The sequence below is a fragment of the Siniperca chuatsi genome, linkage group LG4 (assembly GCF_020085105.1).
Source record: "Siniperca chuatsi isolate FFG_IHB_CAS linkage group LG4, ASM2008510v1, whole genome shotgun sequence".
In the NCBI taxonomy this organism is placed as follows: domain Eukaryota; kingdom Metazoa; phylum Chordata; class Actinopteri; order Centrarchiformes; family Sinipercidae; genus Siniperca; species Siniperca chuatsi.
The window spans coordinates 33321012-33346618 of NC_058045.1; the positions used below are offsets into that span (position 1 = coordinate 33321012).

Here is a 25607-nt window from a genome sequence, read left to right on the forward strand (position 1 = left end):
AGATGAAGTGAGAGACTTTCAGTCTGTTAGAAGATGAAGTGAGAGACTTTCAGTCTGTTAGAAGATGAATTAAAGAGACTTTCAGACTGTTAGAAGATGAAGTGAGAGACTTTCAGACTGTTAGAAGATGAAGTGAGGAGACTTTCAGACTGTTAGAGATGAAGTGAGGAGACTTTCAGACTGTTAGAAGATGAAGTGAGGAGACTTTCAGACTGTTAGAAGATGAAGGAGGAGACTTTCAGACTGTTAGAAGATGAAGGGAGGAGACTTTCAGACTGTTAGAGATGAAGTGAGGAGACTTTCAGACTGTTAGAAGATGAAGTGAGAGAGACTTTCAGACTGTTAGAGATAAATTAAAGAGACTTTCAGACTGTTAGAAGATGAAGTGAGAGACTTTCAGACTCTTAGAGATAAATTAAGGAGACTTTCAGACTGTTAGAGATGAAGGTAGGAGACTTTCAGACTGTTAGAGATGAAGTGAGGAGACTTTCAGACTGTTAGAGATGAAGTGAGCAGACTTTCAGTCTGTTTGAGATGAAGTGAGTAGACTTTCAGACTGTTAGAGATGAAGTGAGGAGACTTTCAGACTGTTAGAAGATTAATTAAAGAGACTTTCAGACTGTTAGAAGATGAATTAAAGAGACTTTCAGACTGTTAGAAGATGAAGGGAGGAGACTTTCAGACTGTTAGAGATGAAGTGAGGAGACTTTCAGACTGTTAGAAGATGAAGTGAGGAGACTTTCAGACTGTTAGAAGATGAAGGGAGGAGACTTTCAGACTGTTAGAGATGAAGTGAGGAGACTTTCAGACTGTTAGAAGATGAAGTGAGGAGACTTTCAGACTGTTAGAAGATGAAGTGAGGAGACTTTCAGACTGTTAGAGATAAATTAAAGAGACTTTCAGACTGTTAGAAGATGAAGTGAGGAGACTTTCAGACTGTTAGAGATGAAGTGAGGAGACTTTCAGACTGTTAGAAGATGAAGTGAGGAGACTTTCAGACTGTTAGAGATAAATTAAGGAGACTTTCAGACTGTTAGAGATGAAGGAAGGAGACTTTCAGACTGTTAGAGATGAAGTGAGGAGACTTTCAGACTGTTAGAGATGAAGTGAGGAGACTTTCAGACTGTTAGAGATGAAGTGAGCAGACTTTCAGTCTGTTTGAGATGAAGTGAGTAGACTTTCAGACTGTTAGAGATGAAGTGAGAGACTTTCAGACTGTTAGAAGATTAATTAAAGAGACTTTCAGACTGTTAGAAGATGAAGTGAGGAGACTTTCAGACTGTTAGAGATGAAGTGAGGAGACTTTCAGACTGTTAGAGATGAAGTGAGGAGACTTTCAGACTGTTAGAAGATGAATTAAAGAGACTTTCAGTCTGTTAGAGATGAAGTGAGGAGACTTTCAGACTGTTAGAAGATGAAGTGAGGAGACTTTCAGTCTGTTAGAGATGAAGTGAGGAGACTTTCAGTCTGTTAGAGATGAAGTGAGGAGACTTTCAGTCTGTTAGAAGATGAAGTGAGGAGACTTTCAGTCTGTTAGAGATGAAGTGAGGAGACTTTCAGACTGTTAGAAGATGAATTAAAGAGACTTTCAGACTGTTAGAGATGAAGTGAGGAGACTTTCAGTCTGTTAGAGATGAAGTGAGGAGACTTTCAGACTGTTAGAAGATGAATTAAAGAGACTTTCAGTCTGTTAGAGATGAAGTGAGGAGACTTTCAGTCTGTTAGAGATGAAGTGAGAGAGACTTCAGTCTGTTAGAGATGAAGTGAGGAGACTTTCAGTCTGTTAGAAGATGAAGTGAGGAGACTTTCAGTCTGTTAGAGATGAAGTGAGGAGACTTTCAGACTGTTAGAGATAAGTGAGGAGACTTTCAGACTGTTAGAAGATGAATTAAAGAGACTTTCAGACTGTTAGAAGATGAAGTGAGGAGACTTTCAGACTGTTAGAGATGAAGGGAGGAGACTTTCAGACTGTTAGAGATGAAGTGAGGAGACTTTCAGTCTGTTAGAGATGAAGTGAGGAGACTTTCACTCTGTAAGAGATGAAGTGAGGAGACTTTCAGTCTGTTAGAAGATGAAGTGAGGAGACTTTCAGTCTGTTAGAGATGAAGTGAGGAGACTTTCAGACTGTTAGAAGATGAATTAAAGAGACTTTCAGACTGTTAGAGATGAAGTGAGGAGACTTTCAGTCTGTTAGAGATGAAGTGAGGAGACTTTCAGACTGTTAGAAGATGAATTAAAGAGACTTTCACTCTGTTAGAGATGAAGTGAGGAGACTTTCAGTCTGTTAGAGATGAAGTGAGGAGACTTTCAGTCTGTTAGAAGATGAAGTGAGGAGACTTTCAGTCTGTTAGAGATGAAGTGAGGAGACTTTCAGACTGTTAGAGATAAGTGAGAGACTTTCAGACTGTTAGAAGATGAATTAAAGAGACTTTCAGACTGTTAGAAGATGAAGTGAGGAGACTTTCAGTCTGTTAGAAGATGAAGTGAGGAGACTTTCAGTCTGTTAGAGATGAAGTGAGGAGACTTTCAGACTGTTAGAAGATGAATTAAAGAGACTTTCAGTCTGTTAGAGATGAAGTGAGGAGACTTTCAGACTGTTAGAAGATGAAGTGAGGAGACTTTCAGTCTGTTAGAGATGAAGTGAGGAGACTTTCAGTCTGTTAGAGATGAAGTGAGGAGACTTTCAGTCTGTTAGAGATGAAGTGAGGAGACTTTCAGTCTGTTAGAAGATGAAGTGAGGAGACTTTCAGACTGTTAGAAGATGAATTAAAGAGACTTTCAGACTGTTAGAGATGAAGTGAGGAGACTTTCAGTCTGTTAGAGATGAAGTGAGGAGACTTTCAGACTGTTAGAAGATGAATTAAAGAGACTTTCAGTCTGTTAGAAGATGAAGTGAGGAGACTTTCAGACTGTTAGAGATGAAGTGAGGAGACTTTCACTCTGTTAGAGATGAAGTGAGGAGACTTTCAGTCTGTTAGAAGATGAAGTGAGGAGACTTTCAGTCTGTTAGAGATGAAGTGAGAGACTTTCAGACTGTTAGAGATGAATTAAAGAGACTTTCAGACTGTTAGAGATGAAGTGAGAGACTTTCAGTCTGTTAGAGATGAAGTGAGGAGACTTTCAGACTGTTAGAAGATGAATTAAAGAGACTTTCAGTCTGTTAGAGATGAAGTGAGAGAGACTTTCAGTCTGTTAGAGATGAAGTGAGGAGACTTTCAGTCTGTTAGAGATGAAGTGAGGAGACTTTCAGTCTGTTAGAAGATGAAGTGAGGAGACTTTCAGTCTGTTAGAGATGAAGTGAGGAGACTTTCAGACTGTTAGAGATAAGTGAGGAGACTTTCAGACTGTTAGAAGATGAATTAAAGAGACTTTCAGACTGTTAGAAGATGAAGTGAGGAGACTTTCAGTCTGTTAGAGATGAAGTGAGGAGACTTTCAGTCTGTTAGAAGATGAAGTGAGGAGACTTTCATTCTGTTGGGATGAAGTGAAGAGACTTTCAGACTGTTAGAGATAAGTGAGAGACTTTCAGACTGTTAGAAGATGAATTAAAGAGACTTTCAGACTGTTAGAAGATGAAGTGAGGAGACTTTCAGACTGTTAGAGATGAAGGGAGGAGCCTTTCAGACTGTTAAAAGATGAAGTGAGGAGACTTTCAGACTGTTAGAAGATGAATTAAAGAGACTTTCAGTCTGTTAGAAATGAAGTGAGGAGACTTTCAGACTGTTAGAGATAAATTGAGGAGACTTTCAGACTGTTAGAAGATGAAGTGAGGAGACTTTCAGTCTGTTAGAGATGAAGTGAGGAGACTTTCAGACTGTTAGAGATAAGTGAGGAGACTTTCAGACTGTTAGAAGATGAATTAAAGAGACTTTCAGACTGTTAGAAGATGAAGTGAGGAGACTTTCAGACTGTTAGAGATGAAGGGAGGAGACTTTCAGACTGTTAAAAGATGAAGTGAGGAGACTTTCAGACTGTTAGAGATGTAGTGAGGAGACTTTCAGTCTGTTAGAGATGAAGTGAGGAGACTTTCAGACTGTTAGAAGATGAAGTGAGGAGACTTTCAGACTGTTAGAGATGAAGTGAGGAGACTTTCAGTCTGTTAGATATGAAGTGAGGAGACTTTCAGACTGTTAGAGATAAGTGAGGAGACTTTCAGTCTGTTAGAGATGAAGTGAGGAGACTTTCAGTCTGTTAGAGATGAAGTGAGGAGACTTTCAGTCTGTTAGAGATGAAGTGAGGAGATTTTCAGACTGTTAGAAGATGAATTAAAGAGACTTTCAGTCTGTTAGAGATGAAGTGAGGAGACTTTCAGTCTGTTAGAGATGAAGTGAGGAGACTTTCAGACTGTTAGAGATAAATTGAGGAGACTTTCAGACTGTTAGAAGATGAACTAAAGAGACTTTCAGACTGAGACGGTGTCGTCCCTCATTCGTCCAGGAGTGTTCTATCGTAGATAAGGTTTCCGTCGTAGTCATCTGGACACTGTTTTCACTCTGATAGACTTTGGGCAGATTAAATCATTTCTGTTCAAAGAGGGGTTCTCTTTTTTCACAAAAATGGCTTCCTTGACGCCCCGTTCAAACCAACTCTTCTCTCTACTAAGAATCTTCACCTCGCTGTCTTCAAATGTGCGGTTGTTAGCTTTTAGATGCAAACGCACGGCGCTCTGTAATCCTGAGTTAGCGTGTCGTCTGTGCTGATAAAGTCTTTTGTGAAGTGGCTGTTTGGTCTCGCCTATGTACCGTTCTTTGCAGTTTTCCTCACTGCACTGAATGGAGTAGACAACATTGCTCTGTTTCTGTGTGGGTAACTTGTCCTTAGGGTGAACGAGTTTCTGTCTTAAAGGGTTGCCTGGTTTAAAGAAGACAGGAACATCGTGCTGTCTAAAGATCCTTTGTAGTTTTTTGTAGTCTTTGTAGACCAAATAGCCACTTCACAAAAGACTTTATCGAGTGTATTATCACCTTGGTCACGCCTATCACATGCTAATCAGGCACTTAACAGTGATGAGGGAGGTGCAGCCAGAAAACAATAGGCCGGATTACTGATTACTGGGCCATCTTGAAACTATTAGGTCAGTTTCAGGTGAAACTAGCTAATCAACAGATACTCAGGTAGACTCCCTCCTGAGGGCGGGGCTTATGTAATTCAGAGTAGCTTAAATTTCCAGTTCCCGTCCAATTTTTTCACAATTGAGAATGACTTCCGGATGGGAGCCGAAACGTCTTGATTTTGAAAACAGTGTCCGGATGACTACGACTGAAACCTTTTCTACGATAGACTTTCAGTCTGTTAGAGATGAAGGGAGGAAACTTTGGCACAGGTGAGGTGAAAACGCAGGCCTGTATGTTTTCAGTATGTTTCGTTTCTTTTAATCCATTTAAGAATAAAACTGATTTATAAAACAAGTTTAGGAGTGTATCTGAGGGCAGATGTCATAATTCCCATTAGTCAGTGTATTGCTCCCGCTCTCTCCACAGGAGGCGGTTGCTAGGTGACAGTGGAGTTCGGGCGGCACTGCAGAATGGCAAGATGGCGTCTCTGCTGCCCCCTGTTGGTACGGAGGTCTTCAGATGCTTCACACTGGCCTCACTGGGGGAGATCCAACGACGACATGAAGCCGAGGAGAAGGAGCGACAGAAGAGGAAGAAGAACAAAGAGGTACAAAACAGAGTAATCACCTTTCAACTGTCAATAACAAGGAATCAATACACTGACAGAAGAAGTAATCAGTACACTGAGGAGAATGATGGCAACTCGTGCTGCATTACCGCAACCTCAGAAATCATGAAACCTTGTGACAATGAACTAAATTTCTGTTCTTGTTTGTCGTGTTTAACCTTTCAACGTTTCAGTACCTGAAGAAGAAACCTTGGCAAAATATCTTTGTCCGCAGAAGAATTCAAGATTTTTAATTTCTGAGAATTCAGCAACAGTAACGTGTAAAACCAAATTCTACTCTCTAAATGGCTGGCTTTCTGGTTGACAGGTAGTGGATAATGACCTGTCTGAACCAGCCAGTGACCTGGAGGCAGGGAAGCCCCTCCCATTCATCTTTGGGGACCCGCCGCCTGAGCTTCTCAACACCCCATTGGAGGAGCTGGATCCCTACTACCAATCACAGAAGGTCTCTCTCTCTGTAATAAAACAGACTTCTGAAACATTCTTGTCAAATTATGAAAAGCTGTTAAAGGTGTTCAGTATCTTTTTAGAGTTGTCGAAGGGGACCAGGGTCTCCACGACCACAAAGGAAATGTACTGCTGCATCTCTGACACATGTTGTTTTGTTTACAGCCAGTAAAACATCTGACCTCTGACCTCCGACCTGTCTGTCTCTCTGTAGACGTTCATTGTGCTCAGTAAAGGAAACATCCTCCACAGGTTTAATGCTGAGCCGGCCTGTTACCTGCTGAGTCCGTTCAGCCCACTGAGGACTGTCGCCATCAAGATCCTCATTCACTCATATCCTTTTTGATGTCACATTGTACCCCTCCATGATTGGGTTCAAGGTTCAAAGTTCAAAGTTGAGCTTTATTGTCATTATACGATACAAGATTGCACAATGAAATATATATATAATATATAGAATAGGACAATAAAATAGACAATAAATTGAATAAAGTATATTAAAGTAATATATAAAAGGAAAACTAAATAATATTAACAAGGAAGATATACAATTGTGTATATATGTACATATATAAATATATATATATATACATATACACAAAAATATGTACACTGTACAATGTTAGTGTAATATGCAAGTTTAAAAAGACTTTAGGTAGTAGTGGAAATGAGGGTAGTGCAAAGATTGGTCAATGAAAAGGCAGAAATGTGTGTAGTCGTTTTGTGTCTGGTGGTTTTGAGTCTCTTTGTTGTGGTTTTGCATTTCTTTGTGGTGGTTTTGTGTCTTTTATAGTCATTTTGTGTCTTTTATACTATAAAAGACACATATTATAATATTATTGCGTCTTTTTGTGGTTCTTTTTCATGTCTTTGTAGTAGTTTAATGTCTGTTTGTGGTCATTTTGTTTTGTTTTGTAGTCTGGTTTGAGTATACTGCATTTAATTACTTTTGCAATTTGAACACACAACAGACTATAAACTTGGGACTTTGGGACACAGTGGTTGTTTGACATGTTAGTGAGTTTTTCCTTAACACGAAAACTTTATTCAGTTTCTTCATCATGGTGACGATTCTGACCAACTGTGTTTTCATGACGATGAGCAATCTTCCAGCATGGAGCAAGACTGTGGAGTGAGTTAACACACACACACACACACAGTTAACACACACACACACACACACACAGTTAACACACACACACACACACAGTTAAAACACACACACACACACAGTTAAAACACACACACACACACACACACACACTCTCGGGGGAATCCCCACCGCCATCATGAGTGTCGTTACCATTTGTATGAAAAACTGAAGTGAACTGGCTGAGGGAGCGAGTCAACAATGACGGTCACTCCAGAGGTGTCTATCACCCACAATGCATTGCCGTTATGCATTTGGTGCAAGAAAATACATCCCTGGTCAGGTGGCAGTAATGTACTTAAACCTCGTTGTCTAGTTAGCAGATCATTGGTAGCTTGATATTTTATTCTCTGAAAAATGTCATATAACAAAGTGCAGTTAATATTTACTTGGATTGTTGTTCAGCTTGTGTGATTTCTTTATCTCCAACATTATCTGTAAACGCATGGAAAAATTGCTGTTTTACAAGATATCATAAACCTGCAGCAATAATAGTTATGATAATCACGATACACATCACAAACAGAAATGTCTAAATCAGAAACTGATGCAGCTAATTACAAAGTGCCTTCGCCTCATTGAAATGAGTCTGCAGGTGTTTCTGATGATTTCTTAGAAGCAGTATGGCTCTAAGCCTACAACTGGCGGTCGATCCATAATAGTTTGGGCTGAAAGTGTACAAGGGAGGTGCGTCCCATTTAAATCCCCCGCTCCTCCCAAGCCCACTCTCCCTCTGCTCTCCAAGTGGCCTCCGTGAGGCGTCTGCTGTCACGTGATACCAAGGGCTGAGGGGAGGTGAATGAAGGGAAGTGGAGCTACTAATGAAACGCAGCCTTAGTGTCGGACCAGCAGTGGAGCTGAACATCTAAAGTTTGTCCTGAGGGTGGCGCTAGATGATCATGGCATCATTTAAATGTAAAGTGTTGATCCTCTGAGGAGCAGGAAGCAGATCAGAACGTTTCACCACTAACTTTATATTTATACTGAGCGCCTCCATCAGAGATGTGGTCAAACGCCTCAGAAACAAATGAATTTATTTGTTATTATACATTTTTAGCTCCACTATTGGTTGGGTTGTAAGAATTGCTTAACTGTCCATATGTGGTTTGTTTGTTGAACACTGCATCCTTTTGATACTGGTTTTGGTGGTTTTAAATCAGGTCCACAGATAGTTGATAACGGTGTCAAGGATCAATATTAGGCCTCCTGATATTTACTCTGTACACAAATCATATTTATGATTACCTGAACTCAGCACTGAGTTATATGAAAAGATGAGGTCATCACTGAAATACCTGTGTTTCATTTATTATATTTCAATAACTCTTATATTTAACATCTTTAGTTGAGTTCAAAGTGACACTCATTCCTCTCAGAGACTTTAAACTTCTACTTCTATATTTGTAGTATTATTTGTAACTGTTTTAATTTGTGTGTGTGATGTAGGGCTGCAACTAACAACTATTTGCATTCTCGATTTATATGTATATATATATATATATATATATATATATATATATATGATTAACTAAAGCTTAACTAGCTTAACTAACTAACCAACTAACTCTAACTCTAGGGGGTGCTACCAGGACTAAATTGTTGTTTTTTGTCATCAGTAGATCAGTGCAGAAAACAAACTGCTATGTGACTCTATAGACTGGGAGTGTTAGTTTTGTTATAACTGTGTTATATTTGAAACAACTGTCACTCTTTTTCATATTTATTGTTGTAGTTAAATATTTCAGTGTTTTCTGTCTTTAAACAGATACGTGTTCACAGCCATCTACACGTTTGACACCATCATAAAGGTTGTGTCCAGAGGCTTCTGTGTCGGAAACTTCACCTTCCTCAGAGACCCCTGGAACTGGCTGGATGTCATGGTCATCAGCACGGCGTAATAATCAATAATACATCTGACTGACACTTATTCATCATAGACTTCATGCTCAGAGGGATTTTAGGCCAAAAGAGACACAGAACAAACATAGCAGAGGAGGAAGGAGGTCGATACACAGTTAACATCTGCAGATAATCAGATCATGAGATCACACTGATGGTTTTGTAAATCTCGAGATAATGAGATAATTATATCAATCGGTCTCAAATTTCATTTAATAATAGTCTCTTTTTGGTTGTTTTGCGTGTCTTTGTGGTCTTTTTGTCTCTTTGTGATGGTTACATGTCTCTTTGGTGGTTTTGAGTCTCTGTGGTCTTTTTTTGTCTCTTTGTGGTGGTTTTGCATCTGTTTGTGATGGTTTTGAGTCTCTATGTAGTCCTTAATGTCTCTTTGTGGTGGGTTTTATCTGTGGTCATTTGATGGACTTTCCTACAAGAAATGTTAAAAGTCACTTCAAACTGATGATGATGATGATGATGATGAAGAAGATGTGTTTCTGTGTTTCAGATATCTGACAGAGTTTGTATATTTGGGGAAAGTTTCTGTGCTGAGGACAGTTCCTCGAGTGCTGAAGATCATGACAGTCATCCCAGGTCTGTGTGTGTGTGTGTGTGTAGATTTATAATTATATAATATGTTAAAGCGTTATGATGTAGCTGATAGTCTGTCTTTATGTCTGGACCATTTGAATTCTGATGTGTTGGCCAGTCAGTCTTTAAACCCCGCCCCCTCTCTCACAGGTCTGAAGAAGACTGTTGGAGCTCTCGTCCAATCAGTGAAGAGGCTTGCTGGTGTCACTGTCCTGACGGTGTTCGGCCTCAGCATCTTGGCTCTGTTGGGTATGCAGCTTTTCATGGGAAGTCTGAAGCACAAATGTGTCATGCTGCCGTGGCCTAGCAACCTGTCCGAAACAGGAAGCAGTGATTTCGATTTCAACGAGTACATCAGCGAACCTGGTATGATGATGATGATGATGATGATGATGATGATGATATTTAGTGTTTGACAGATTTGTATTTTACATCAACATTGCTGTAAATATGCCAGATGTTAAATTATAAATAACCATAAAACAAACAGAAAGCAACTGAATTGGAGACGTATCTCACACATGGAGGAACAATGAAGAACTAATCTGCGCTGTGCAGTCAGAAGTTATTTAAAGTGTTTCTCAGGTGTGACAGAACAACACTGATCGTAACTGACAAACTTCTGTAGCTGAGTGAAAGAAAAACCTGATGGGCCCTATTTTAATGCAGTCCAGTGCGTCCTGCCCAGTGTGTTGGGGGTGACAAACACTTTTGGTGTTTTTGTGACCAGGCTCAGCTGGCACACCTGTAGAGCTCTCGGGTTCAGGTGTGATTCAGGTGGTACGCCCACCTGTAATCATATATTACAGGTGGGCGTGTTAGAGGCTGTGACAGTCATAGCCAATCACATCACTTCTCTCACCCCCTTTAATCACAGAGCGCTCCCCTTTATGACAGTTTGAATCCTGTGGAGAGTTTTCATCAGAGGAAACAGAGTTTCACATGTGAACACAGCAGCTCAGATATACTGACATCATCACATGATGAGTCTTTAAGTTGTATTCACTCTTCTGGACATGTTGAAGATCTGACAGCCATCATGTTCTCTGTGCGTAATACGTGTTGAGAGGGAAGAGGGGGAATGGAGACTGTCGGGGCGGCAAACAGGAATCCTGGGACACAAAACAAACAAGCATTAATTCAGGTAACAAGAACACGAGGAAAACTATTCAAAGAATCTAGAGCTAGAGACCTGAGCGTAGCTACCACCATGGCTGAAACAATGATCTGGCGATGCGTGGGAGGAAAGCTGAAGAGCTGATTGTAGACAGGTGTGCGGGTAGGCAAGATCCAGGTGAGTGACAATGCAAGAATGACACACACACGAACACAGAGAGGCAAACCGGGGACATGGAAGACACAGGAGGAGGGGGGAACACAGGGAAACACACGGGAGAGACAGGGGCTTTTATTTGGCATCATAATGATACAATAATCATCTGCAGTAACAGTGTACTTTACAAAGTAGAAGGAGCCAGGAGATACACCGCCTTTATCACAGAGGAAAGTCTGAAAGCCTACTCTTAAATGTGGAGATGGTGTCTGCCTCCCGAACCCAAACTGGGACCTGGTTCCACAGGAGAGGAGCTTGATACCTGAAGGCTCTGGCTCCCGGTCTACTTTTGGAGACTCTAGGAACCACAAGTAACCCTGCATCCTGGGAGCGCAGTGTTCTAGTCAGGTAATAAGGTATTATGAGATCTTTAAGATACGATGGCGCCTGACCATTAAGAGCTTTGTAGGTGAGGAGAAGGATTTTAAATTCTGTTCTGGATTTTACAGGGAGCCAGTGCAGAGAAGCTAATATTGGAGAGATATGATGTCTTTTCCTAGTTCTTGTCAGTACACGTGTCACAGCATTCTGGATCAACTGGAGAGTCTCAAGGGACTTATTCGGGCAGCCTGATAATAAGGAATTGCAATAATCCAGCCTAGAAATAACAAATGCATGGACTAGTTTTTCGGCATCATTTTGAGACAGGATGTGCCTGATTTAGGTGAAAGAAGGCAATCCTTGAAGTTTGTTTCATGTGGGAGTTAAAGGATAAATCCTGATCAAAGATAACTCTGAGGTTCCTTACGGTGCTGCTGGAGGCCAGGACAATGCCATCTAGAGCAACTATATCTTTAGATAATGTGTCTCTGAGGTGTTTGGGGCCAAGAACAATAACTTCAGTTACAGAGTTCAACATCAGAAAGTTGCAGGTCATCCAGGTCTTTATGTCCTTAAGGCATGCCTGAAGTTTAGCTAACTGATTGGTTTCATCTGGCTTGATCGATAGATATAATTGGGTATCATGATTGACCACATGAATATTAAAATCACCTACAATAATTACTTTCTGTTTTAATCACTAAACTAAAATCTCTGAGAATTCAGATAAAAACTCAGAATAAGGACCAGGAGCGCGGTACACTATAACAAACAGAATCTGCTGTCGTGTTTTCCAGGTCGGGTGTGAAAGACTAAGAACAAGGCTTTCGAATGAGTTATAGTTTAGTTTAGGTTTAGGGCTGATTAATAGGCTTGAGTCGAAGATGCTGCAGCTCCACCTCCTCGGCCGGTGCCTCGAGGAACGTGAGTATTAATATGACTGGGCGGACTGGATTCATTCAACATATTCTTCATGACCCAGCCAGGTTTCAGTGAGACAGAATAAGTCAATAAGATGTTTAAGAGTCCACATTTAATTCTCTTATTTTGTTGTGCTATTTCAGCAGTGGTAATTTTGTTTAGGTTTTTATGTATAACTCCTCTTCTGTTAACTTTAGATTTCATTAATTTAAGTGGTCGGGGGGTAGACACCGTCACTGAGGAGTTTTGGGTGGGAAACTGCTCTAATGGAAGCGCAGAGAAGCATTTTTCTGTGTGATCACGTGTCAGCTGGTTGAAAAACGTCTAATAAAAGTGGAAAGACAAACAAATCGTAAATAAAGAGGTTTGTGTGAGTTCAGAAAAGTTTATATGGGCGTGTTTTCACCAAATAAAGTGACAGAAATATTACAGAACACGGGTGAGCTGAGGCGTCAACCTGACACTCTTGGTACCAAGATTATAGTACGCGCCAACATACAGCAAGTGTTCATTTTACATTTGAACTGATCAGATCCTTCAACACAGACTTCATTCAGCTCTAACATCTGTCTGTCTCTGATAGAGAACGCCTACTTCCTGCCTGATCACTTTGATGCTCTGCTGTGTGGAAACAGATCTGACGCCGGGTACGTTTACATGACTGCAACTAATACAGACACTGTAATAATAATAAAAACTGATATTGATGATGAAGGCAATGATGATAATGATGAAGATGATGATGACGATGATAATGTGCTCAGGGTCTGCCCGGAGGGTTACGTCTGTCTGAAGACAGGGAGAAACCCAAACTACGGCTACACCAGCTATGACACATTTGGTTGGTCTCTGCTGTCCATGTTCAGACTGATGACCCAGGACTTCTCGGAAAACCTGGTGCAGATGGTCAGTAACTGACTGGTCCCAGTACACGGACTGGTTTAACTGGGTTCACTAATTCCACCTGGAATCACTTTAAATAACAGTCTGATAATTCAGCAGTGTCTGTCTCTACCTGTGTCTCTCCATCTGTCTCTCTCTCACCTGTCTGTCTGTCTGCAGACGTTACGAGCAGCAGGTAAAACCCACCTGATCTTCATGGTCGTCATCTTCCCCAGCTGTTTCTGCCTCCTCAGCCTCGTTCTAGCTGTGGTTGCCGTGGCGTCCGGCAAGCAGGAGGAGGACGGCGTCGCCGAGGCCAAACAGAAGGAAGAAGAGTTCAGTCAGATCCTGAAGGCACTGAAGAAGGGAGAGGAAGAGGAGGTGAGATAATTTCTTCATCTTCATGACTGTAACTCTGATGTTTGTTCTGATAAACAGGCTGGAGTTTCTCTTTGAATAAACATTCATCAGCAGCATTTTAATATTACTTTTAATATTTATTTAATATTGCTTCAGATGAAGTTAAACAGCATGAAAATAACTGCATAACTGATTCTAGTTTGTATTTTTTTCCCCACCAAGCTAAATAATCATAGCTGGTGATGACGAAACTTTTTCTGATAAACTAATAAGTATCAGTCCCTGGTTACAAATATCACACATTATAAATAGCAGGATATGACTGTAGTTGTGTGTGATTCTGATATTTGGCAGCCTTGGACACAAACTGACCGTTAGCGTTATGATTGGCAGGTTTAAGAGGAGACAGCAGGTGAAATGTTGCTCCATCTCATGTGTAACAGGACTGTAGAAGTCCTCTGTAAATGTTTGAGTCCTGTAGACTTTGTTCATGTAACTGGATTCAAATGAAGCTTTGAAAATGTATGTGTTGTTATTACAGCAAGCAGCCTGTAGGGAGGAGCTCTCAGAGAAACAAGATGGTGAAAACAGGAAGAGCCACAAGCAAACATACACTGCCATGGAAGGTACACACACACTTTTGTCTTTCTATACTTGTGAGGACCCGTATTGACGTAATGCATTCCTTAACCCCTAACCCTGACCTAAACCTGATTCTGACCTGAACCTTAAAACCAAGTCCGAACCTTCAAACTGTCCTGTAGTAGTGAGGATCTGCCAAAATGTCCTCACTACAATGGTTTAAAACTTAAATTGGTCCACACAAAGCAATACAAGCCCACAAATACACACACTGAAACTAATAATGATTTTAATTTGTAATGTTTTTAGTTATTACAAATTAATGATAAAATAATAAAAAGTTGAAACGAGTTTTTTGAATATATGATGCACAAAGTCTGAACATGTTTCAACATTTCAGTTATTCTATTACATTTTACTGTGTAATTAGAGTCATTGAATGCTGTTGAGCTCAGACAAAAACTTTTACTCAGTTTTAACCTCGACGCCTTTTCAACTGCAAATCACCAGAATCGTTGTAACTGGTTGGACTATCATGTTACAGTCACTTCCTGTTTAGCCTCTTCCACTAGCTTCTGTAACTCACTCTTATTCAGCATTGCTTTCATCTGTCTTTGTGAAAACATTAAGTGTGTTCCTGGACTTTACTTTTCATATTCTGAGACAAATCAGCTCCACTACAGCAGCTGATTTTAACAAAGTTAAACAACGATTATTTTGTGAGCACAGAAAAACTGCAGCTCCTATGAAATAACTACAAGTTTACTTGTTTACTTAGCGTTGTTACAAATGTCAATGGCATTTTAAATGAGGTTGTCTCACTGCTGGAACAGAACTATAAAAGTCTCTATATGTTTGTGTTTCATCTTCAGTTACTGCTGACTACATTTTGCCCTCGTTAGATTACATCTGAAGATTTAACACATCATCAGCACTGAACCTCAGTCACTTCCTGTCTCATTCCTGATTACTGTCTGTTAAAGTGATGCTTTCTGTCATTCGGACAGAGGAGACTTTTACTTCAATGTTCCTCACAGCTTTATTCAAACATGACAGGACATTAGCAGGAAGAGACACAGGGATGTCTAGCTGCACCAAAAGATGAGCTCCCCTGAGAACAGCTCAAACTTGGACCTAAAAAGTGGGACATTTTGCAAAATAACCGTAAAATAATCTCCAGAAAGGACTCTAAAGAAGAGCTAACCACATTAATCAGCAAGAACAGAAGAGGAAATATCATCTTTGGATATATTTTGTAAATCAAAACAACTGGCTAACAGTCAAGCTAGCTAGCAACTGTTACCAACTTTCCAAAGGAGGAACTGCACTGAAGCTAACAGAAGAGGTACCTTATAAAGACAAGAAGAAAAATTAAAGCATCCTTCTTGGTAACATAAATATATCTGGTAAACTCTGCATAGTTCAGTTTTTTGCCTGTTTGGAAGCTAGAAAAGCTACCAAAGTAAATTGTTAGCCTAGCTCCTCTTGGAGTAAACAGGTTGCTGCCATGGAAACCGATCAGCCGGCAGCACAGCTCTCAGAGCAGCGAGCGAGGAGACTCAGTATCCTGCTAAATGTAAAAGTGCAACAGCTAGGGAGAAACACGAGAAGACACTCCGTGAAAACCCAGAGGTCCTCTTCACTGACTACGCCCAACAAAAAGAAGGAAGGACGAAGAACAACCTCATATTCTTCACTGATTCCATCTACATCTGGAAAGATACTCTGTGCAGCAGTTATGCATATGTATCCAGTGAGGGCATCGGCTCAGGAGGCAGATTAAAGATCTGTGAAGATGAACACCTTGACAAGGATGACCCTCTGCTTACCATCACATCCTACACCCAAGGAAAGGTCATGGTCCAAGGGAATGAAGCCAGCCTGGAGTCCTCTGAAGAGGCCTTTCCCCTGTTGAAAGCTGAGGTGGACACCAAGAGGATCAGTGTCCCCTCTGACAGTGAAGATGATGAGAGCCCATTAGGAAACCCCACCACCTTGTCCATCTCTGCTCCTCCCACACCTGCCAGCGCCACCAACCAGCTGAAGGAGAGTATGGCTCAGCTGGACTTTGCTGAATTCAAAGAGCTGACCCAGGCCAGGCTGTCTGACCACCCAGACAACACTCTGCAGCAGCTTAAAGAGGAGCTCCAGCAGCTGAAGAGAGACAACCAGGACTTGACATCTGCCCTCAGAGGAAGTCTAGAGGCGCTCAAACAGGAGAACAGTGTGCTCAGTCAGCCAAAGTGAAGGAGGATGCTGAGAATAGAGAAAAGAGCTTCACCAGGCAAGTCCAACACCTGACAGACCAACTCTCATCAGTGCCCACAATGACAAGTACAGAGACAAAGACTCTCCCTGCCAGTGTCCCAAACCCCTTTTGCTCTGCACTCAGCCCAACAACACCCTGGCACCTCCTGATATATCCCCACAGCCAGCTGCCAGCAGCCAGCTCTGCCCATCCCAGCTTCCCTCCACTCAGCCTGAAGAGGAAGCCCCACAAGTGGTCCTGCTGGCTGACTAATGGGAAATTCCTTGACACAAACAAGCTTTTTCCTGGTAAGAAAGTGCTATCTAAAAGCTGCAGCACCACAGGTCAGGCAATGAAGCTTTTGTAAAAGGAGATCCTCAAGAGCCCTCAGTGGCTGGTGATCCACACAGGAACAAATGACTTACACAGCCTCCGTAAAGACACTGCTGAGGCATTAAGGAAGCGCAGCAGGCCAGCAGGGAGTTCCCTGTCACCTGCATTGTGGTCTTCACCCTACTGCCTAGGACAGACACCCCTCCTCATGTCATCCATGACATTAATATGGACATCAGAAGAGGATGTCCCACCTTACCCAACATCCACCTGGCCCTTCACCCAGCTATTGGCACCTAAGACCTCTATGACGGACTCCATCTACATAGAGAGAGGGTGAAGATATTTGCAAAGACCCTCAAAGACACAGCCCTGGGACACAATGCCTCCCCCTACTAGGAGCTTTAGAGACCATCCCAGACCTCCTCCTCTGCATCACCCCCCAGGAATCATCCCCCCTGCTGTGAGAAGACACAGCAGTTCAACCTGGACCTCCCACACCCTGTGCACCCGGCTTCTGTTCAGCTAAGACAGACTCAGAACACCTTCTCACTTGAGAAACCGAACGATAGCAATAGTAGTAGTCAGTACAATAGTAATATTAGTGAAAATAGAACATGCCTCCATGTAATCCATGTAAAATTATTGTTCAGTATTGTAATGTATATTTGTCTCACTATACAGGTTCATTTTGATTGTTTTAATGCTTTCATATCATATAAGCTGCTGGAATATTCAGGGTCTCCACTCCTCAACCTTTGAGCTGAAGAGTGGAAACCCTGAATTCATGAAATCTGTCAAAGACATTGATGTAATTGTGTTGACAGAAACATGGTGTCAAAATGATCTGCTCACTCACTGTCCTCCAGGGTATAATGAAGTCATGGTGTGCTCTATAAAATTAAAAAACATACACAATGGCAGAACATTGGGGGGGGGATCTTGGTGTGGTATAAAGGAGATCTTTGCCGTCAGATCTCACCAGTTAAACAGGGTAAATCACACATTTGGTTAATATTAGATCAAAGCCTGGGCAGAACTGATAGAGACCTATATCTCTGTGCTATTTACATACACACAGTAGATTCTCCTTATTTTGAAGAAGACATTCTCCACTCAGAAATCGCCCATTTCCAGGCCCAGGGAAATGTGCTTCTGACTGGAGATCTGAACGGATGACCAGGAATTGAACCTGATGTCATCGACCCGCAGGGCAACAACCATGTGTTTGGTCAGTCTCCCCTGTTCACCACACCAACCATCACCGCTCGGAACAACCTTGACTATGAAATAAACTGAAGTGGCAGGGAGGTAGTGCATCTCTGTCGGGCCTTAGGCCTGTACATAGTTAACGGTAGGTTCAGAGGGGACTCTTTAGGGAGATTCAGATACTCCTCAGCTCCTGGGTCGAGTGTAGTAGACTATGCAAACATTGACATGGACTCCTCGACTATCAGTGCTTTCACAGCAATCCCCCCTTTCAGACCACAACCAAATAAATGTGTTCTTTAAACTCTCAGGTCAAATGAGTGACACGAACAGGGAACCCAGGAAGCTGTATAAATTAAATCCTACTTACAGATGGGCCCAAGACAGTGGAGACAAATTCATCATGGCCTTGAATTCACCTGATCTGATGAATGACACATCAGTATATAACCAAAATCAGTTTGTCCTTACCAGAGATGGTGTAAAAAAGGCTATTGATGATATCAATGATATTTCTTAAGGCAGCTATTAAAGCTTATGAAACAAAAATGGAAGCTTGTTAAAAAGCAAAATGCCGACAAATTGATCCAGAATGCAAGACCATCAGAAATGCCATGACATGAGAAAAATAGCAAATGGAAAACATCGCCGACCAAACCACCCAGCCTTACGCATGTTACGCACAGACAGGCTGGAGGCACCGAGGTGGAGAAAGCGAGGTTTATTTCACGACACAGCAATGAGACAAACAGTAGGTTAATGGGTGAGACACACCGGAGTGCGGATACCGTCCTTGACGGGCTGATGAGACAGTTCAGGAGCTGGAGAATCTCACACTGGAGTACTGGCGTCGCGGATCTAGGAGACGAAGATAGTATGGTTACAATCGGGAGTCCAATGATGTCTTGTTTTGGCAGGAAACTGAGTCCATGTATAAACGAGACCAGACACTGACCGAGGTGAGTGGGGAGTCTTTATACTGTTGGGGAGGTGATAGGTTTCAGGTGTGGGATTGAGACCAGGTGTGTAAATAGAACTCAGGTGAAGGCGTGAGTCGTGTCTGGGTGAGAGTGGAGCCTGGCATATCTGTGACAACGCACTAGATACAATGCAATTTCAAACAACGTACAATTAGGAACAAAAAATTATATCCACATGAAACTTGAAGATACTGACAATGCCATTAATCTAAATCAATTCTGTGGTACGTGGAACAACTTCAACACAAAGCAACCACAAGCACTATCCATCCAAAATGGTGACATCTGGAGAGCACATTTTGAAAATCTGTACAAAGACAAACCAATAAATCTAATTAATTCAGATCAATGTATTATAAAAGAAAAACTCCAAACATTAGAAGAAACAATTAAAGGCAACCAAAACCCCCTTGATTTCCCGATTACTTGGGAAGAATTGACCACACAGACAAAGTCTCTCCGGCTAGGGAAAGCTTGTGGTCCGGACAGCATTAACAAAAGAAATGCTCAAACATCCAGCAGAGTCTCTACATGCAGAACTCCGCAGATACATTTCACACAGAAAAACACCAACAGATGCATGACCCGCTGATAATTAACATTCAACAGAGAGCGTTCACATGTTTTAATCACCTTAAATCCAGAAGCCCTCCAAACCCAAGAGCTGAGCCCAGAACAGAGTCCCCTATGTCAGCTGGTGCTGAGACTCACTGCCCCCCCTCAGACTCTCGGACCAGTCTCACAGCAGCACTGCTTTCCAAACACCAATCAGAGGAAACCAAATTACAACACGACATAAAGAAACCTGAATCTGGATCACTGGACAGAAGAAACTAAAAGCCAAAGCAGATCAGAAAGTTATCTGGACCTGAAGAGACGATGAACTGGCAGAATCTGTCTCTGCTGTCGGAGACAGGAAGCAGAGACAGATCCTGACCAAGTGCAGGCTCAGTGTCCACAGACTGGACATCCAGACAGGAAGACACACACAATCCTGGCACACACACACACACACACACACACACACACACACACACACACACACACACACACTCATTAAAAAGAAAGTTGCTGTGTTTATGTAGTTTTCACTTATTTGTATTTTTAACTGCAAGTCTACAATTTATTATTATTATTAATTATCTAAACATTTCTTTTATTTATAGATATAAAATCATACTTTTATTACTAATCTCAATGATATTATTCCTGATGTTTTTCAATGGAATTTTTTTAATGTATTGGTTGTATTGGTCATATGATTATTTGTGTTCAGTGGTAACTACCACACATGCACACATATGTTTATTGTTTTGTTATTTTTATTCAAACTTTGGCTGATGTGTAAAAATAAAAAAGGAAAGATTTAAAATCTGCCGCCTCAGAACTGTTAATAACCACATGCATGAAGGTTTATATATATTTTTTCTTTTCCTGTCTTCCTTTCCATAAGTGTTCTAAATGTGTAATTTAATGCAAAACTGTATCTGACTGGCCAGTTTAAATTTGAGAGCAAGAGAATGAAGCTGTAAGAAACAAACAGGAAACATTATATTGCCATCAGATTAACGTGAAGAGGTTCATGTCTGAAAGTAGCTTTAGAGTCTCAGAAGTCTCTGAGCTGAAGGTCTGAAGGTCCAACTGTCTCTGTATCAGATATGGAAAGTGTGTGAAGCCTTCAGCTGGTCTCACTAAGCTGCTGTGTGTTTCAGAGTTTGAGGAGGACCGGAGGTCGTGTCCTCCATGTTGGTTTGTCTTCGCCGACCTCCTCCTGAAGTGGAACTGTTGTGGTTGTTGGCGGTGGCTCAAACAGTGGCTCTACACCTTCATCATGAACCCGTTCTTCGACCTTGGGATCGTCATCTGCCTCGTCCTCAGCACTGTCTGCATGGCCATGGACCATTATCCAATGACGAAGGTGTTTTCATGTCAGCTGAGAGTCGCTCATCTGGTCAGTGTTAAAGAAAAGTCTGAAGCTTTAAACAGAACAGGAAGCAGGTTCAACACAAGTCTCTTCAGTCCAGTTTATGAAATAATTCTCTCTGTAGAGGCAGAAACACAGATCAGGTCTAAAGCTGGGATCTGCCTCTACAGAGATACATGTAAATGTCTCTTTGAACCCTCTTAGAGAAGAAAGGTGTTATGGGTAACTGTAGGTCCCAGAGGCTCTCGGAGACAAACAGGTAGACAGAAAGACAAACAGGTAGACAGAAAGGCAAACAGGTAGACAGAAAGACAAACAGGTAGACAGAAAGGCAAACAGGTAGACAGAAAGACAAACAGGTAGACAGAAAGACAAACAGGTAGACAGAAAGGCAAACAGGTAGACAGAAAGACAAACAGGTAGACAGAAAGGCAAACAGGTAGACAGAAAGACAAACAGGTAGACAGAAAGGCAAACAGGTAGACAGAAAGACAAACAGGTAGACAGAAAGGCAAACAGGTAGACAGAAAGACAAACAGGTAGACAGAAAGGCAAACAGGTAGACAGAAAGACAAACAGGTAGACAGAAAGACAAACAGGTAGACAGAAAGACAAACAGGTAGACAGAAAGACAAACAGGTAGACAGTGACTCTCAACACAAGTAGTGTGGACATGAGCGTCAAGCAAGCTGATTGGTTGATCAAACGTCCCGTGGGGAATTTTTCAGTTTCAGAGTTTGGGCGTACTTACAGTACATTTCAGCATCATACTGTCACAGTGATCTTCTAACAGAGCAGGAAACTAAACTCCTCTTCAAGACACTTCAAATAGTCATCCATCTTGTTATCGTCCATCCGTTTAAGTTGATAAATCAAAATTCTTTAAGTTTTGTTTTACAGATGTAGTGGTTTGTTTACACTGTCACCGGAGTGAAACTGATTTCTGTCAGCTGATTTCTTCTATGTTTTCTTTACATTGTGGTTTGATAAACATGACACTGCTTCTTAGTGGTAAGTATGTTAAAGAGCTGTAAAGTGTGAGCAGTTATTTCAGGCTGCAGTAACAGTCTGCTTCATGTTCTCATGTTCAGAGTTGCTGACTGACATGAAACTGGTGAATCATCAGGACAAAAGATGAACAGCTGTGTTAGAAAATATCTGGTTCTTTGATAAAAAGTCAAAGGTACAAAAAGCCTGTGGACATAAAAACTGAAGAAGAGAAGTAAACTACGACTCCCAAGGTGCAATCACAGAGCTTCACATTAACAAGCTAAAGATTACACTGCACAACAGATTTTACAACCTACAGCTTCAGTTAATTCCATTTCTGGATCAATTTTAGATTAATCAATCAACTATGATGCCATCTTTGTTTATAACAGCAACAACGAAGCGTTTGAATTCACTACTGCTCTGATTCACACCTCTGACAGGATTCTTCTCCATAGCAACAGCAGCAGAGGCTTATGGGTATTGTAGTATTTAAAGAGAGAAAAAACAGATTGGTCAGAAACGAAGTGTTAATAATTCAAATTGGTGGTCAGAACATAAACCTGTATGATGGTTAAATTAACGAGAAGAGCCCCGGTGGGGGGCAGAATAGAGGAGCAGCTCATGCTTTATTAATTGGTTGTTTGCTAGTCCTGTTCTCCATTTGCAGCCAGTGATACTCCAAAATACCCCCAATCCATACAAGTATTAAAGAAAACATATCTAAACAACAGCCGTGTATGTTCACTTCTCTCAATCAGTCAAATGAACGAACAGACAAACTACACACTTCACTATACTGTTTACATTAATGGAAATTAATTCATATTCATGTTGGTATCTGAAAGCAGACATGTGGGCGGGCCTGTGCCGTCTCATTGAAAGATTAATTAATAAAATGTATGAATGAAATAAAGTGTAATAAATAAATATGAAGTATAATCCTAATGAATCATGTCCTTGGAACTATTGGTTGCATGAGTCATGTGACCTGCTATTGTTTTGACCCCTCACTGTGGCAACTCTCATCTATACTGCTCTGGCTTGTGGGGACAACAGAAATATATCCATCAGGCCAACCAATAAGAGCAGAGTTTACAGATGAGCTCAGCAGCCTAACCCTGACCCCTGACCTCTGACTCCTGACATCTTTCAGATCTTCACAGCGATCTTCGCAGCTGAGATGATCGTCAAACTTTTGGCCATGGACCCGTACGGATATTTCCAGGTCAGACTTCCTGTTTGTTACCAGCTCAGTGATGATGACTGACAGCTGTTCCCATGATAACGTGTGCGGCTGTTCTGTTGCCATGGTTACAGGTGGGCTGGAACGTCTTTGACAGCATCATCGTCGGCATCAGTCTGCTGGAGCTGTATATGGACGAAGTCGGCTGCTTCCTAGTGGTCAGTGTGACATCATCACAAAAATAACCAAATTTAATTGAATCCTTACTGTCTGTCTGCCTGTCTGTTTACCCGTCTGTCTGCCTGTCTCCTTATCTGCCTACCTGTCTCCTTACCTGTCTGTCTACCTGTCTCCTTATCTGCCCACCTGTCTCCTCACCTGTCTCCTGTGCAGATACGAGTGTTCAGGCTGGCCAGGTGGTGGCCGACCATGCACATGTTGATAAAGATCATCATGACCTCGGTAAGAGCAGTCTGGAACCTGACTCTCATTCTGCTCATCATGGTCTTCATCTTCTCCATCGTCGGCATGCAGCTGTTCCAGAAAGAGTACAAAGACTACGTTTGCAGCATTGCAATCGACTGCAAGCTTCCTCGCTGGCACATGAACGATTTCTTCCACACCTTCCTCCTCATCTTCAGGGTCCTGTGTGGAGAGTGGATTGAGACCATGTGGGACTGCATGGAGGTCTCAGGTCAGACCATGTGTCTCATCTTCTTCGTGATGGTCCTGGTCATCGGAAACCTGCTGGTGAGTCTCTGCAGGTAGACGCTTTCTGACCAGAGCCTGGTTCCTGTGCGTTACTAATCGTCCAGAGTCCTGCATGTCCGCTGTAGCTACAAACAGATCCAGATCTGGGATCAAAGGTTGGGGGTTCTGGCTTGAAGCTTGCTGATGGGAACAATGAAACAGTTAACCAAGTATGAAATGTTTATACCAATATAGGTACAGGTCCTGGGTCTGTTCTGGACTCTGTTTCAGGTTTTGAATCTGACTTTAAGTCCTGAATCTGTTCTTATACTTCTTGTAGATCCCGGCATTGTTGCAGATCCTGAATCTGTATGCTGACCTTGTTTTAGGTCCTGAATCTGTTACTAGTCTTGTTGAATATCTTGAATCTGTTCCCACCCTTGTTGCAGGTCCTGAATCTGTTTTCCGGTCTTGTTGGAGGTGCTAAATCTGTTCTTGAATTACTTTCTGGTCTTGTTTCAGGTCCTGACTCTGTTTCTGGTTTTGTTTCAGGTCCTGAATGTGTTCCTAGTCTGGTTTCAGATATTGAATGTGTTCCTGGTCTGGTTTCAGGCCCTGGGTCTTTTTCTGGTCTGGTTTCAGGTCCTGAAGGTGTTCATGGTCTTGTTTCAGGTCCTGAATCTGTTCCTGACCTTGTTGCTGAGCTCGTTCATCAGTGATAGTCCAGAAAAAAAGGAAAAAAACAACCTGCAGATCGCCATAAGCCTGATCAACAAGGCTGTGGCCTGGAAAAAGACTTGGATCCTGGAACATATCTGGACTTTGCTGGGAAAGAAGAACCATGTCAACCCAGACCACACAGGTAGGACCTGATCTGGATTTTATGACTGAATGTATTTTGTGTGATTTACTGATTTTTTGCTGGTTGTGTATTTTATCGTTAGCGGTCGCCAGTAAGGAAGACAACAGGAAGGAGTTCCTGGCCTTGAGCTTTGTGACTTCAGAACAGCCAGTGTCAGAGGTCAAGGCCCTCAGCGGTAACCATGGCAACCTGACCAGCAACTACCCTAACATCGAATCCCAGAGGGTTGCCATCGCTGCGGCCGAGATCGAGCTCGAATTCAAGACGTCTGAAAATGAAGAAGAGAAAAAGCAGAAAGTAAACAATATTCTATTCTACTGCAGTATTTCAACTAAAACTGAACTGTAGTGTCTGAAGCAGGGCGGATTCATACCTAAAGTAACCATGCAGATACCAAGCCTAATACTTTATTTATAGCCATATTCATTAACTGATAGTATAGACAGTCTGAATAGTGACAAATAAATTAACCAAGAAAGGAGAAAAGGGACAGTAAAAAAATATACTAATAAAAGTAACAGTAAATAAATACATTTATTGTATGTTTCAGTTGTTATCAAGAAGTTGTATTAAAAAAGAAACAACACACATATATATCAAATACAGTACATCTTTGTACATAAATGAATTCCCTCCATACTTTGCAGGTACATACACTGGCCTTTACAACCGCAGCAAAGGGGAAAAAATACAGTAAAATACAACATTTTTAGCATTATTCTGAGTGTTTTGTATTTTAGGAGTTAATATCTCCATAAATTGGACATTCTAAAATGTGCTTTTACAGCTAATTAATCTTATTTTCCTGATAACATCAGTCTCTGGATGTCATAAAGTCTCAGTAGCAGCTCAGAGAGAGAGGAAAGACAACATATGGTTGCACAATGCAAATTCCACATAGATATTTAAAATAATGGTAATGGTAATGGTAGTGGTAATAATATTAATATTAATAAAATAATAATAGTAATAATAATGATAATAATTATAAGACCAATGATAATAATTGTAGTAGCAGCT

At 41.4% G+C, this 25607-nt stretch overlaps 1 protein-coding gene across 1 annotated transcript in view; it reads left to right on the forward strand.

The window, feature by feature from the left end:
- LOC122874252 (sodium channel protein type 4 subunit alpha B-like) overlaps positions 1-25607 on the forward strand; it is a 58957-nt gene that overhangs the window by 15301 nt on the left and 18049 nt on the right. The window contains 17 exon segments of the mRNA XM_044191853.1: positions 5481-5661; positions 5990-6127; positions 6344-6462; positions 7172-7261; positions 9045-9173; positions 9684-9769; positions 9917-10132; positions 12925-12988; positions 13106-13247; positions 13404-13604; positions 14125-14209; positions 20648-20886; positions 23006-23077; positions 23170-23253; positions 23429-23785; positions 24398-24587; positions 24670-24884. Coding sequence (XP_044047788.1) covers positions 5481-5661; positions 5990-6127; positions 6344-6462; positions 7172-7261; positions 9045-9173; positions 9684-9769; positions 9917-10132; positions 12925-12988; positions 13106-13247; positions 13404-13604; positions 14125-14209; positions 20648-20886; positions 23006-23077; positions 23170-23253; positions 23429-23785; positions 24398-24587; positions 24670-24884 — 2608 coding nt within the window.